General features: G+C 48.4%; 1 protein-coding gene and 1 long non-coding RNA gene across 2 annotated transcripts in view; both read right to left on the reverse strand.

The window, feature by feature from the left end:
- Window positions 1-2,283: 2,283 nt before the first annotated feature.
- The window catches only part of LOC112076855 (histone deacetylase 4), a gene marked incomplete at its 3' end in the record, with an annotated part of 34,963 nt that continues 20,564 nt past the window's right edge, over window positions 2,284-16,682 (reverse strand). Inside the window, exons 3-6 of the mRNA XM_070441479.1 lie at window positions 6,240-6,361; window positions 6,006-6,179; window positions 3,490-3,640; window positions 2,284-2,408 (exon numbers count right to left, since the gene is read on the reverse strand). Coding sequence (XP_070297580.1) covers window positions 2,284-2,408; window positions 3,490-3,640; window positions 6,006-6,179; window positions 6,240-6,361 — 572 coding nt within the window. The remainder of the gene's footprint in view (window positions 2,409-3,489; window positions 3,641-6,005; window positions 6,180-6,239; window positions 6,362-16,682) is intronic.
- On the reverse strand, window positions 7,280-8,075 carry LOC139026188 (uncharacterized). The gene is made up of 4 exons (XR_011477932.1): window positions 7,953-8,075; window positions 7,785-7,831; window positions 7,520-7,664; window positions 7,280-7,344 (listed from the first exon to the last, which is right to left on the reverse strand). It is a non-coding gene; the product is annotated as an uncharacterized lncRNA (long non-coding RNA).

The raw sequence follows: 16,682 nt of genomic DNA on the forward strand, positions 1-16,682 counted from the left end.
ACAGGCTGAGGTACAGCCTGAGGTACAGCCTGAGGTACAGCCTGGGGTAGCAGCCTGGGTACAGCCTGGGGTACAGCCTGGGGTACAGGCTGAGGTACAGGCTGAGGTACAGGCTGAGGTAAGATTGGTTGAGTCGCAGTCAGCCTGGGTGGAAGAATGGGGCAGAGCAGAGCTGATGTCTGTCTTGTGAGGTTAGCTATCTGCTACAGAGCAAGACTGAATCTCAGGCAGTAAGGTAAGCTGTGCTGGCCCAGGCCCAAACCCATGTTCTGGTCTAGTGAAACCACACTCTGGGTGCATATACTCCCCTCTACCTCTCTTCAGGTCTGAACGACTGGCAGCTTTTAAAGTGCTGAGAGACTCTTTTACATTGAGAGAGAGAGGAGGGAGGGGAGGGGAGAGACAGTCCTGATAATACTGACTCTATACTCCACTGGTCAGTAATGGTAGTAGTGGAGAAGTGGTTTACTGTGTGTGGTGAGTGCTGGAATGATTTTACTAAGACAAATTGCAAACACAGTGATCACACAAGTTCCCTACTAACGACTTCTATAAACGCGTTATAAAACAGGAACGCAGCACCTATATGAACCACAAGGCCACAGCTGGACGTGGTTCACACAGCACCTAATACTGAACACACAGGCCACAGCTGGACGTGGTTCACACAGCACCTATACTGACACACAGGCCACAGCTGACGTGGTTCACACAGCACCTAAACTGACACACAGCCACAGCTGGACGTGGGTTCACACAGCCTACTACTGAACACACAGGCCACAGCTGGACGTGGGTTCACACAGCACCTATACTGAACCACAGGCCACAGCTGGACGTGGGTTACACAGCACCTAATACTGAACACACAGCCACAGCTGGACGTGGGTTCACACAGCACCTAATACTGAACAACAGACCACAGCTGGACGTGGTTCAACAGCACCTAATACTGAACACACAGGCCACAGCTGACGTGGGTTCACACAGCACCTAATACTGAACACACAGGCCACAGCTGGACGTGGGTTCACACCAGAACCTAATAACTGAACAACAGGCCACAGCTGGACGTGGGTTCACACAGCATAACTGAACACGGCCACACTGACGTGGTTCACACAGAACCTAAACTGAACACACAGCCACAGCTGGAGTGGGTTCACACAGCACCTAATACTGAACACACAGGCCACAGCTGGACGTGGGTTCACACAGCACCTAATACTGACACACAGGCCCACAGCTGGACGTGGGTTCAACAGCACCTAAACTGAACACACAGACCACAGCTGGCGTGGGTTCACACAGCACCTAACCTGAGCACACAGGCCACAGCTGGACGTGGGTTCACACAGCACCTAATACTGACCACACAGGCCACAGCTGGACGTGGTTCACACAGCACCTAACACTGAACACACAGGCCAAGCTGGACGTGGGTTCACACCAGCACCTAATACTGAACACAACAGGGCACCACAGCTGACGTGGGTTCACACAGCACCTAATACTGACACACAGCCACAGCTGGACGTGGGTTCACACAGCACCTAATACTGAACACACAGGCCACAGCTGGACGTGGGTTCACACAGCACCTAATACTGAACACACAGACCACAGCTGGACGTGGTTCACACAGCACCTAAACACTGAACACAGACCCCAGCTGGACGTGGGTTCACACAGCACCTAACACTGAGCACACAGCACCACAGCTGGACGTGGGTTCACACAGCACACTAATTACTGAACACACAGACCACAGCTGGACGTGGGTTCACACAGCACCTAAATACTGAACACACAGACCACAGCTGGACGTGGGTTCACACAGCACTCTAATCTGAACACACAGCCACAGCTGGAGTGGGTTCACACAGCACCTAATACTGACACACAGACCACAGCTGGACGTGGGTTCACACAGCACCTAATACTGAAACAACAGACCACAGCTGACGTGGGTTCACACAGCACCTAAACTGAGCCACACAGACCCACAGCTGGACGTGGGTTCACACAGCACCCTAAACACTGAGCACACAACCCAGCTGGACGTGGGTTCACACAGCACCTAAACTGAACACACAGACCCAGCTGGACGTGGTTCACACAGCACCTAAACATGAGCACACAGCCACAGCTGGACGTGGTTCCACGGCTCGATAATAAACACTCAAGGCTGAGGAGGGAGAGGTCCTCTCAACAGACCAAATAGTCTGCTGTGTCCTCCGTGTGTGTGTGTGTGTGTGTGTGTGTGTGTGTGACAGTACTCACCCGTACCAGTAGCGGGGGTCGTTGGGCAACCCCCCGTGGTTGAGACTCCTCTGGGCCAGAGCCTTCTTCTTGTTCAGCACAAACCTCCTGCAGTCGCATCTTCACCTCCGTACTGGCCACTGCACCTGAGAGGGTACATGGTACCAGGGTAAGAAGACACTCCAGCCTCCGGCACTGCAGATGGAACAGATCACTCACACCCAATTCATGGTAGCCTTAAGGCCCTTCACATAGATCAAGAAGGAAAGGATAGACTTGAGCAATATGCTAGCAGAGTGAGGGAGAGGTTAAAGGGCGTCGCTGAAGGGAGGTGTGAGCTCTGACGCCATTTCAGGCAGAGTTTACTAGGAGTTATATCTATCACAGACTCCCATTGATATGATGGGCTATTCAAACGGTCACATTTCCAATTCCCAAAGCTGTGCAAAACACTGCCCTCTGTAATTATTGAGGCAGTGAAGCATTTTCTCTTATTTTGTCTCTATACTCCAAAAGTTTGGATTTGAAATCAAACAATGACTACGAGGTTAAAGTGCKGACTGTCAACTTTAATTTGAGGGTATTTTCATCCATATCGCGTGAACCGTTGTCATTATAATTGGTGATTGTGCAGAGAGTGAAGATGAGGATCTAGACAAACAGAATCAGAGAGACAGAAAGACAGAGACACAGAGAGAACCCTCAGCTCTAGACTAATGAGGGTTGTATCAGACCAAACTCCTCCAGGGCAGCTGCCGTTTCATTCCATCCTGTCTGGTGACCCTGTGTGTGTGTGTTTAGCCCATCCATACCACTAGATGATTAATGAGCCGGTGGCCTTGTGGTGGCGAGGCCAGCCCTCTACCTGRAGCCTGCTGCCTGTCTCTCTCAACACCTCTCCACTGACAGAGCAGGCAGCAGGGCAACACCAGACAAGCACATCCACTCTAGAATAGAGGGATGACCGGAATGGAGGATGGTTGGGTGTGAGAGAGATATACACTGCCCTCCGTAATTACTGTTTCTTCTTRTGGCTCTATACTTCAAAAGTTTGGATTTGAAATCAGCCAATGACAATAGAGCTTAAAGTGCAGCCAGTCAGCTTTAATTTGAGGGTATTTTCGTCCACATCAGGTGAACCGTTTAGAAATTACAGCACTTTTTGTACATAGTCGCCCCATTTTAGTTCTACTAGTAATATTATAATGTATTGTTCCAGCTGCTTACTCTCCTGTCCTCTCTCCTTGTTCTTGAGCAGCAGTAGTTTCTGTTCTCTCTGGTGTTTGTCCAGTTCCTGCTCCAGACGGTGCTTCTCCATCTTCCTCTGGTGCTCCAACAGCTCCTGCTGATGTTTCAGGGCCAGGAGCTCCTGCTGGTGCTGCATGGAGGGGAACACAACGTTACTACAACGTTAATACAACATCCTGGGCCAGGAGCTCCTGCCTTGGTGCTGCATGGAGGGGAACACACGTTACTGCAAACGTTAATATAAACATCCTGGGCCAGGAGCTCCTGCTGGTGCTGCATGGGGGGAACACAACGTTAATATAACATCCTGGGCCAGGAGCTCCTGCTGGTGCTACATGGAGGGGAACACAATGTTCTGCAACGTTAATATAACATCCTGGGCCAGGAGCTCCCTGCTGCATGGAGGGGAACACAACTTTACTGCAACGTTAATATAATATCCTGGGCCAGGAGCTCCTGCTGGTGCTGCATGGAGGGGAACACAACGTTACTGCAACGTTAATATAACATCCTGGGCCAGGAGCTCCTGCTGCATGGAGGGGAACACAACTTTACTGCAACGTTAATATATCAATCAATCAATCAAGTTTTATTTTATATAGCCTTCGTACATCAGCTAATATCTTGAAGTGCTGTACAGAAACCCAGCCTAAAACCCCAAACAGCAAGCAATGCAGTGTTAGAAGCACGGTGGCTAGGAAAAACTCTCTAGAAAGGCCAAAACCTAGGAAGAAACCTAGAGAGGAATATAACATCCTGGGCCAGAGCTCCTGCTGCATGGAGGGGAACACAACTTTACTGCAACGTTAATATAAACATCCTGGGCCAGGAGCTCCTGCTGCATGGAGGGGAACACAACTTTACTGCAACGTTAATATAACATCCTGGGCCAGGAGCTCCTGCTGCATGGAGGGAACACAACGTTACTACAACGTTAATATAACATCTTGGGCCAGGAGCTCCTGCTGGTGCTGCATGGAGGGGAACACAACGTTAACACAACATCCTGGGCCAGGAGCTCCTGCTGCATGGAGGGGAACACAACGTTTACTGCAACGTTAATATAACATCCTGGGCCAGGAGCTCCTGCTGCATGGAGGGGAACACAACGTTACTACAACGTTAATATAACATCCTGGGCCAGGAGCTCCTGCGATAACAACGTTATGTTACTACAATGTTACAGTAACAGTACTATAATGTTAATACAATGTTGGTACAACATCCTGCTGTTGGTTCTGGGGCAGGAGCCAATGCTGATTTCTCCCTCGCTCCCTCCCTTCTCTCTCCTTGCCCTGCAGGTCTTGTCTCTCGCAGCTATCCCCCATCCTGACACGTTCACCCAAGACCCAAGTGAAACATGCTAGCCTGGTCACCTCACGCTATCACAACACATCTATTCAGCCTCAGCCCAATCACTGTCCATGCAAATGTTCCCGGCATGTTTACAGGAACCAGACCACTCCAGTCAATACGTGAATAACCTTTCCCCTCTGTACGCACCATGGACCCTCTACATCACGACCAGACTCAACTATTAGACACACACACACACACACACACACACACACACACACACACACACACGACCCCATGCTCTCTCCTTAGTAGAGTGCCCAACTCCAATATTTGATTAATTTGATTGGACGTAATTTGGCGGGGATGTTTGTTATTGCCTTGGATGGTTTAGTTTGTTTTAAATAAGCGCCTGCTAGCGAGGACATGCAGCCGTGTTTACCGTCAAGGGAAAGTGACTGGAATAAGAGTCCTGCGGATGGATACATTCATATGGGAGGTGAGGAGGTGCGTGACAGAAGGGCAGCAGGCAGGCACGGTATGGTTTTGGATAGGTCKCAAACTTTCCCCCTTTCAATATTCAAGGGCAAATGGAAGGGAGTGCTTTAAGTTTGGAATCCAGCCTTTGGTGCATTTAAGGGGAGACACCTTAACCTKAAGAGTTCCATAGAGGTATACAGGAAAACAAGACGATTCCATGTCTTTCTRTTTCCAATCCACCAGTGTCTGTCTCCTACTTTCTTTTCCACTCCTTGACCTGTCTTGGTAATTGGTGATAGGCAGAGGTGTGTGTGCTGCAGCTCTCGGTGTGTGTGTGTGTGTGTACAGGCTCTGAATGGAGCTGATTGAGCCTGGGCCTCCCTGCCTTGGCTTTGCGTCACTCTCTGCTACCTGAGTGGTCTTCCAGCCCCACCACAGGCCAAAGGAGCCCTTGTGCTGTTAGCACTGTACTGGGATCAGCCCTCAGCCCTTCAATCTGCAGAATCTAGGTCACTTACAGGCCCAAACACTGACCCAAGAGCAGGGCTAATATCATAGGGCTGAAAGGCTTCTGCTGCACTGAGAGAGATCTAGTTTAGACATGTATGAGAGGGAAATGACCATCTTTCTTGACATGCTTCTGGAGCGGAGCCTTACACCCTCCCGCCTCCCTACCTCTCCCCCTCTCCCCCCTCTCCCCCCTCTCTCTCCCTCCCCACCTTAACATGTTCCTGTAGCTGGGCTTCATGCTGGCGGTTGAGCTGCTCATGTTGCCTCTGGAACTCAGCGATGAGATGCTGTCTCTGAATCTGTTGTTTCTGTTTCAGGGACAGGAGCTCCTGCTGAAGCTGCTGCTCTCTGGCCTGGGCTGCAGACGCCTGGGCTGCAGACGCCTGGGCTGCAGACGCCTGGGCTGCAGACGCCTGGGCTGCAGACGCCTGGGCTGCAGACACCTGGGCTGCAGAAGGAGACATGGACAGCTGCTGCTGCTGCTGGTGATGGTGCTGGTCAATGCGTAGGTCCATGGGGATGGCAGCCGGGGGCAGACGCAGGGGCAGGGCAGAGTTAATGTCCACTAGAGAGAAGAACAGAGAGAGAATGTTGGTCCACGCATATTGAATAATGAAAAAAGAAACACGAATAATCAAAAGAAAAGAAAGAAAAGAAAAAATAAAAGAAAAAAGACTAAATATCTACCCAGGTAGATAATAACATTAATTGTCATCACATTCGGTCCCTGCGCCCAACACACACACACACACAACACACACACACACACACACACACACACACACACACACACACACACACACACACACACACACACACACACACACACACACACACACACACACACACACACACAGCATCCTTATCAGCACAGAGAGCCCCTTCACAATACTGTCCACCTGGCCTGATAAGTCCAACATGAAGTCTAGCACTTCTCTCACAAAGACTGCATTGAACTGTGGCGTGGTGTGGAGACCTCGGCCCTGGCCAACCACCCCCAGAACGCACTGCTACAGGAAGGCCTCCATCGCACGCTTCCCCCCATTAAATCTGAATAAATAGTCGCGATTGGACGATTATTTATCTACAAGTTTTCCAACAGCGTGCCAGACAGCCAGATATGTTTGCTTGAAACTTTGTCTAAATCGTGTTAGGCTAACACCCACACTGGTGCAGCACACACAGTCACACACAAACACAATCACACACACAGTCCTAAAGACTCATACACACAACACACACTAAAGGCAGACACAGTCACTGGTTTATCAGATGAATGAGTACGTTACATGCACACAATAATAGTAATAGTCAGATCACGTTGACCTGCTTTGCAAGAAGAACAATTTCCATATACAAATCACTGTTACATGGACACATCTGAAATCAGGCTGCCTGATGGACTTCTATACGCAGAACAACCTGTTGACATGGACACATCTGAAATCAGGCACCTGATGGACTTGGCTATTACGCAGAACAACCCTGTTGACATGACACATCTGAAATCAGGCTGCCTGATGGGACTTGGCTATACGCAGAACAACCCTGTTGACATGACACATCTGAAATCAGACCTGATGGACTTGGCTATACGCAGAAAAATCCTGTTGACATGGACACATCTGAAATCAGGCTGCTGATGGACTTGGCTAACGCAGAACAACCCTGTGACATTGAACATCATTAAAGGCTCTGATGACTTGGTATTACGCAGAACAACCTGTTGACATGGACACATCTGAAATCAGGCTGCCTGATGGGACTTGGCTATACGCAGACAAAACCCTGTTGACATGGACACATCTGAAATCAGGCTACCTGATGGGACTTGGCTATACGCAGAACAACCCTGTTGACATGGACATCTGAAATCAGCTGCCTGATGGACTTGGCTATACGCAGAACAACCCTGTTGACAGCACACATCTGAAATCAGGCTACCTGATGACTTGGCTATACGCAGAACAATCCGTTGACATGGACACATCTGAAATCAGGCTGCCTGATGGGACTTGGCTATACGCAGAACAACCTGTTGACATGGACACATCTGAATCAGGCTACCTGATTGGACTTGGCTATACGCAGAACATCCTGTTGACATGGACACATCTGAATCAGCTACCTGATGGACTTGCTATACGCAGAACAACCCTGTTTACATGGACACATCTGAAATCAGGCTACCTGATGGGACTTGGCTATACGCAGAACAATCCTGTTGACATGGACACATCTGAAATCAGGCTACCTGATGGGACTTGGCTATACGCAGAAACACCTGTTGACATGGACACATCTGAAATCAGCTATCTGATGAGCTTGGCTATATGCAGAACAATCCTTTTGACATGGACACATCTAAATCAGGCTACCTGATGGGACTTGGCTATACGCAGAACAACCTTTGACATGGACACATCTGAAATCAGGCTGCCTGATGGACTTGGCTATACGCAGAACAATCCTGTTGACATGACACATCTGAAATCAGGCTGCCTGATGGACTTGCTATACGAAACAACACCAATCAAAACAAATGTTTTACCACAGCGATCATGTTCTTTTTGGAAGCATTTGAGTTGGCGAACATTATACAGTTCGTATGTGAAAACTATTTTGAAGATGCATACTGTCAGTCTTTCCCTAACTCACTTCCCTTTGTGCTGCTGGTGCTAGGTGGGACACACGCATATCAAATACACCGCGGAAACTCCAATCAGGGTGTTAACATGTCCTCGCTATTTGAAAGATGGCTCAGAAAATCCAGATGTTTTAATCGCCGTATGCTTACTTCCATTTTGACCTGACGCCCATTAAGATAAGCAGAATAAGGGGTTTACATGACTAATCCCATACTCAGCCTTCTAATCAGTTTAATATTGAATTATAAGTGTTCATGTAAACGTACTTAGTGATGCTGCACAAACCAATATGTATATTTTCTCTCTCTCCCCTGATTCTTGGCCCCCCTCCCTAAGGAGCCTGCCCCTCCCACACACAGTCAAGCACAGCATTCCAAGACCAACGACCCGCGCTTCTGTCCAGTGCACAGACACACACAAACACACTCACTCGATACAAACACACAACCATAATGTCCTAGCTCTAAAACACATGCTACAGCCACTGACTGGTACTGGCTGTCTGTGATCATCTCATTGACTATACCACGCCGTGTACACAACACTAACCAACCAGCAGAGAGAAAGAGAACGTAACAGAGAGGAAAAGTTTAAAAGAGAAGGAGAGAAAGAGAAAGAAAGAGAGAAGGAGAGAGGAAGAAGAGAGAGAGAGAGAGAGAGAGAGAGAGAGAGAGAGAGGAGAGAAAGAGAGAAGGAGAGGAGAAAGAGGAGGAAGAGAGAAGGAGAGAGAGACAAACACAGAGAGAGAAACAGAGAGACAGAGAGAGAGAAACAGAGAGACAGAGAGAGAGAGAGAAACAGGGAGAGAGAGAGAGACAGAAACTACTTTCAGAGAAGCAATGTGTAATAGAACATATATAATTGACATACCCATCAGTGCTGTAGTGATCATGGCGATAAACACTCTCCTCTCTTTCCCTCCTCCTATCGTTTCCTCCTCTTCAGCTCGTCTCTGCCGTGCGTAAGGATCTATTTAGCTGTAGTGGTGCTACTCTTTATATTTCTGTCAGTCTCTGTCCTCCTCTCCTTTCCTCAGATTTCTGTTCTGCTTTCTCAACACTCCTGCTCCCTCGCTAACTACCAGTCTCTGTGTCCCTCCCCTCTTTTTACCAGTCTCTGTGTCCCTCCCCTCTTTTTACCAGTCTCTGTGTCCCTCCCCTCTTTTTACCAGTCTCTGTGTCCCTCCCCTCTCCCTCTCCCTCTTTTTACCAGTCTCTGTGCCCTCCTCCCTCTCTCTGTGCTGGTGACATCACAGGGCAGTCGTAGGCCTGCTGTCTGTTTATTCTGCTGCTCCTCCATTTCCTGGAACTGACGGCAGATACACAGGAGATAGATAGCAGCGTGGACGGAGGGAAAAAAACTATTCTCTGTGTCTTCCTCTGTTGACACTGCATCCCCCCTCGTCCCTCTGAGTACAGAAAACTAGTTCCCTCTAGAAATAGACCCACAGTGTTGGACATTGCTCTGGCGTCACACACACACACACTACTCTCTATTCTTCAGATCACGGTTCTGTGAAATATATGTCTATAGCCTCAAGTGAACTAATTAAGGCTATAAGGGCTCTTTATGGTTGCTAGGAGACTCCCCGTCAACACCCCCCCCCCCCCCCTTTGTGTTATATGCTCTGACGTAAGAGCGTAAGAGAAACTTCACAGTTGTGTTCTACATTACAGAGCATTGATTTATGGGACAGTGGAAGGACATGGGGGAAGGCCTACAGTAGAAGGGTTCAGTCTAGCCGGGAAACAGGTAGGCCGCACACAACTGTAAGCATGCCAGCTGCTATAGGCACCACTCTCCAGTTGTTTTAAACCACGGTGCACAAGCTCTGCACAAGCTCGGATTCCATTTCAGCAACGACCTGACTATGTGACGTCTCTCACGGGAGCCACTTATTTTGGCAAGATAAACGTTGATATCTGCCCATCTCCCCCGGCACGCGGTGARGTCAACGCTTGCATCAAGTTTACGGAGATAACCACGACTGTATCCRACTTTCCTCTCACCAAAACAAGGGCCAACGTGCACTCTGGCGCAGACACACTTGGCTTGCAGTAAAGCCCTCCAAAAGTAGCTCTTACACAACACCCTACCTGCATCAGAAGACGGCTGGCAGGAAAACAGACTTTTTCCCTCCATCTAAACGGCTTTGAAAGCCTCTCAACTGTGTCTTGTGTAAAATCCTACCGTCTTACACAGGAATTCCACTCAGTTTTTTTTTATAAGAGGAATTATTTCTGACGCAAATACATTTAGTTAACACCCTTTATCAGCTACCTGTTTATAATGGATGATATTAAATAATTTATAGTTAATTCTATCAATGCATTATATAACCTGTAATAAACATTGATAACAGCTCACGGCTCCTTGTGTAATACAGCACGTGCAACAGTACCTCAAATGAAGAGAGAAAACCCTGACAAATAGATGGAGATGTAGAGAGAGATGGCTGAGACCTTTCACTGTTTCCCCCTGTCCTCTCTTTCTCTCTTCAGCTTCCACGGGGGGAAGCTCCCCACCATGTGAGTCATAGATTATTCAGTAGTGACTTGGCTTATTCATTACACCAAACAGACTCCCTCCAACACRRCATATAAACAACCACTACTCTGCTTTCTCTCTCTCTCTTCTGTCTCTTCTTCTTTCTCGCTCCGTCCCCCTCTCTTTCAGCCTCTTTCGCCCACTCTCTCTTCTGTCTCTTCTTCTTTCTCGCTCTGTCCCCCTCTCTTTCAGCCTCTTTCGCCCACTCTCTCCGTCTCTCTTTCCACACACATCTCTATCACGCTTTTCTATCCATCTATTTATATCTCTCCCGTTTCTTTCCCTCTTCCTCACCCTTCTCTTCTCTCCTCAGATAAACAATGTGTTTACCACCCCTGGGGGGCCTCCCTGCTCCCTCCCTCTGCCGGCTCCCATTACAGAATACAGATAGAAATAGATCTACCAGACAGTACAGRCYRTCGCTCTGCAGCGCAGCTCTGATTTAAAGCCTGTTGTCTGAGGATGTCCCTCYGTCTGATTYCAAAGGCTCTACACTCCGCTCATTAGGTCTAATAGATGTCGAGCTCAACCCAGGCCGAGCCCTGCCTATCGCCGGTCAGAATGGGCTGGGGAGATATTATTTACCACMTTTAGAGATGTGAATGGTGAGAAGTTTGTCACAGGGCCTGGCGGGTGGCGAAACAYGGAGAGGGAGAGACGGCATGACAGAAACAGGTTGTGTATTTTATGAGGACGCAGCTTGCTGCGATGGGAAACTGAGTGGTCTGTATGGGGACTGGAAGGTCAAAGGTTGGAAGGGTCTGCTTTCACCTTTCAGGTGGTTCAGGTGGTTCAAGATCAATGATTTGTAAGCCCAATTTGTAAGTCGCTCTGGATAAGAGCGTCTGCTAAATGACTTAAATGTAAATGTAAATGTAATGATTATGAAGGAAACCAGAGATTTTGCAAAACAGTGACAATAAGTGCAGGTTCATGTACACCAGGCTTTCATATTAATACCTAGAGGGACAGAGGACGAGCGCCAACTCGTCCAAGCCAACACCCCACAGGAAACCACGAGGAACTCTATCAGAGATCAGCCACTCAAATGGCCGGTCTGTCTGTCAGTCAGTGTCTTGCCGCCGCCCTCTGGCAGCTCATCTTACAGASAGAGACAGTGGAGTTCCTCCACACGTCTGTGTTCCTCTAGCGACAGAGAGACAAGGAGAGAGGTGGGGTGTCTGTGTGCAGCGAGCCCGACTCATCCCAACATGCTCCGGCCTGTCCCGGGCCTCCGGCTGACGTCAGCGTTCCAGTCTGCAGCGCGGCAGCCGGGGGAGGGACGGGGGAGAGAAAGGGGGACGTGAGGAACAGAAGGGTGAGARGTGAGGATATGAGGGTGCCCATACATACGTGCACAAGTACATCTCTTGCTACTTAACCCAGACMAATCTATGGACGAGGGCGCACGTCACGGTCATACAGGAGAGAGGGCGCTCTGTCCTCCATGTCTGTGGGAGAAGACAGGTTCAAGCAGAGGTGGATCTCCAGAAGAGCTCATTCTCACCCATATAACAGAAATCTGTGTCAAGGCTGGGGGAGCAGTGTTTCCCCTAGCTCTATTCAGGCTAAAGCAACGGTAACGGAGACCCTGTATCAGGGGAAGTTGGGAGACCCGTTCTGAGTTGGGTCATCAGGTATTAACATGGTTCAGTATCAAACTCAACAGAGATGAAAACCAACACTAGACAGGCAAAACAGCTCSACCACTGTGGTCAAATCTAATTTCCTTTCTCAGATTACAAATAAGCCGTTTAAGCGAGAGGTGTTTTCTTTGCCATGCATCACGACTCGAGAGCTCGATGTGTATCAACCACATGGATTTACATCTGAGCGAGGGGAGGACGGGGGCGGCCTGTCGTGTGTTATGGGAGACGTTTTCCACACGCCAAAGCATTATCCTGGGGTCATGGCATCAGATGACGGCTGGGTCACACTGGGTATTACACACAGACAAAGGTCTGGAACTGGACACCAGCGGCTGGATGTGTCAAGCGTCTCACAGTAGGAACTGATCTAGGATCAGTTTAGCCTTTTAGATAATAATGAATGGACAGATGGGGGGGATCTGAGCCAAGATTACCACTCCTACCCTAGATCTAATGCATCCGATTCTAGAAGCTGTATCAACAGCCTTGGAGAGACTGACATCATCCACATATACCGTGCTTCAATGAGTGGGCTAAACAATCGTCGAACAACAGGGACATGACTGTGGTTAAAATGAGCGGCAGCTGCACCGTTCAGGCTAGTCACACCGCCGGTGTATACTCTTACTGCCTTGTTCTTCTGGACGCAAAGAAATGCATGTAGAAAAGTGCCCATAGAGCATATGAGAGGAGGTCCATTGAGTCAGACTATTGAATGGGGGTCTCCGTATCGGTCTGTGGGCGCAGTACAAGACGTATACGGTTTCCATGACAACCAGCCCCAGAAATCATATGATGTCAGTAAGGGATATTTCAATATTTAATGGTGTCACTGCAGCTGAATAAAGACCAACACATGGTGATAAAGTAGAGAGAGACAGAGACAGAGAGACAGACAGACAGACAGAGAGACAGACAGAGAGACAGACAGAGAGACAGACAGACAGACAGACAGACAGACAGACAGACAGACAGACAGACACAGGAGAAAGAGAGAGAGAGAAGAGAGGAGAGAGAGAGAGAGAGGAGGAGAGAGAGGAGACAGGGAGAAAGAGATGGTTCCGTACGGGAGGAAAGGAGAGAAATGTTTTTTTTGCCGGCAACAGGGTGAAGAAGTGGTAGATGGCTTATTTATGTGTTAAATACCAAGAGTGCCAAAAATAAGGAAACACTTGAGTAAATTATATAAGTATATTGAATATTCCTGAGTAATTAAGCAATTAACATGCCATCATACGTAGGGTCATGTATATAAAAGGCCCAGTTGCCCATTATTTTGGCTACCATGGACAGAAGAAGAGATCTCAGTGACTTGGAAGTTAAGACTTATGGGAGATTCTGGAGAGGGACGTGACAGGTTTCCACCAACATCAACAAAACAACAAATTATGGAATTTCTTGTGGAAGAACGGTGTTGCATCCTCTAGATTTCCAGCCACTTGTAGAATCTATGTCAAGTGCACTGAAGCTGTTCTAGCCAACGCCCTATTAAAAGGTAGGAAGCACAACAGTGTGGTCAAAGACTTAGTAACTTAGTTGTAGTCACGATCTGGTTACCTATAACTACAAACATAGTTATGTTTTAGCGTTTTTACATATTCATTTCCGAAAATCTTCAGAACTACCCACAAAGCACTATTTCTCCCGTCATATGGAGAACCGGTAACTACTATCTAGTTCCAGCTGGCTAACGTTAGCTACTAGCCATGCTAACATGGTATTACATTCCAAACCAAGTGTTGGCAAGCTACTATGTACATCCATGAAGAAGAAACTATAGAAATCCTCGTCTCCTGTGCGTTTGGTAATCAAGCGAGTGTTTCGTCATTTGTCGAGCGAATTTTCCGTCATTTGTAGCTAGTGCGACAGTAATACACGCGTAGTGCAGTAATACCCGCGTAGTGCAGTAATACCCGCGTAGTGCAGTAATACCGCGTGCCGAGTGTACCCGGTAGTCAGTAATACACCGCGTAGTGCAGTAATACCCGCGAATTGCTAGTAGATACCGCGTAGTGCAGTAATACCCGCGTAGTGCAGTAATACACGCGTAGTGCAGTAATACACCGCGTAGTGCAGTAATACACGCGTAGTGCTAGTAAATACACGCGGTAGTGCCAGTAATACACGCGTGTAGGTCAGTATATTACAGCGGTGAGTTGCGTTATAGTGAATACCCACAAGGACGGGTTACGACTCATTTATGGCCCAAAAATGAGAAGCAACCTTTTAAGTTGAACAGTGTGTGTGGTGACGTGAACGGATTGGAGTATGGGAACTGTGTGTTGTGGTTGACGTAACGGATTGGAGTATGGGAACTGTGTGTGTGGTTGACGTGAACGGATTGGAGTATGGGAACTGTGTGTGTGTGGTTGACGTGAACGGATTGGAGTATGGGAACAGTGTGTGTGGTTGACGTGAACGGGATTGGGAGTATTGGAACTGTGTGTGTGGTTGACGTGAACGGATTGGAGTATGGGAACTGTGTGTTGGTTGACGTGAAACGGATTGGAGTATGGAAACAGTGTGTGTGTGGTTGACGTGAACGGATTGGAGTATGGAACTGTGTGTGTGGTTGACGTGAACGGATTGGAGTATGGGAACTGTGTGTGTTGGTTGACGTGAACGGATTGGAGTGGGAACAGTGTGTGTGGTTGACGTGAACGGATTGGAGTATGGGAACAGTGTGTGTGGGTGACGTGAACGGATTGAGTATGGGAACTGTGTGTGTGGTTGACGTGAACGGATTGGAGTATGGGAACGTGGTGTGTGGTTGACGTGAACGGATTGGAGTATGGGAACGTGTGTGTGGTTGACGTGAACGGATTGGAGTATGGGAACAGTGTGTGTGGTGACGTGAACGGTATGGCAGTATGGGGAACTGTGTGTGTGAGTTGACGTGAACGGTTGGAGTATGGGAACTGTGTGTGTGGTTGACGTGAACGGATTGGAGTATGGGAACTGTGTGTGTGGTTGACGTGAACGGATTGGAGTATGGGAACTGTGGGCACCTCTACTGTATCCAGTGCTCATTTCTCCCCGGAGGACTTCGATGGCAGGATTCGATTMGAGACMGACTGAAACCAGGGGCTGTGCCGAYRGTGAAGCCTGCAACATCTATTTCCTACCGACCTTCTGGTACATTGCGAGTGTCAGCAGTGCTGGAGATAAACCGGGTAAATTCTATATGGATTTACCTCACTATATCACTATTGGATTAGCTACACTACATGACTAAAAGTATATGGACACCTGCTTGTCGAWCATCTCATTCCAAAATCATTGGCATTAATATGGAGTTTGTCCCCCCTGCTATAACAGCCTCCACTCTTCTAGGAAGGCTTTCCACTAGATGCTGGAACATTGCTGCAGGGACTTGTTTCCATTCAGACACAAGAGCATTAGTGAAGTCGGGCACTGARGTTGGGCGATTAGGCCTGGCTCACAGTCTGCGTTCCAATTCATCCCAAAGGTTTTCGATGMGSTTGAGGTCGGGGCTCTGTGCAGGCCAGTCAAGTTCTTCCACACCGATCAACAAACCATTTCCGTACGGACCTCGCTTTGTGCACGGGGGAATTGTCATACTGAAACAGGAAAATGCCTTCCACAAAATGTTGCCATAAAGTTGGAAGCACAGAAACGTCTAGAACGCATTGTATGCTGTAGTGTTACGATTCCCTTTACTGGAACTAAGGGCCTAGCCGAACAATGAAAAACAGCCCCAGGTCATTATTCCTCCTCCACCAAACTTTACAGTAGACACTATGCAGTCGGGCAGGTAGCGTTGTCCTGGTGTCCCCCAAACCCAGATTTCTCCGTCGGATGCCAGATGGTGAAGCGTGATTCATCACTCCAGAGAACACGTTTCCATTGCTCCAGAATCCAATGGCAGCGAGCTTTACACCACTCCAGCTGAAGCTTGGCATTGTGCATGGTAATCTTTGGCTCCGACAAACAGTTTCCTGTGCTGATGTTGCTTCCAAGAGGCAATTTGGAACTCGGTAGTGAGTGTTGCAACTGAAGACAGACTATTTCTACACCTGTC

Source organism: Salvelinus sp. IW2-2015, unplaced genomic scaffold (assembly GCF_002910315.2).
Source record: "Salvelinus sp. IW2-2015 unplaced genomic scaffold, ASM291031v2 Un_scaffold4091, whole genome shotgun sequence".
NCBI classification, from domain to species: Eukaryota; Metazoa; Chordata; class Actinopteri; order Salmoniformes; family Salmonidae; genus Salvelinus; species Salvelinus sp. IW2-2015.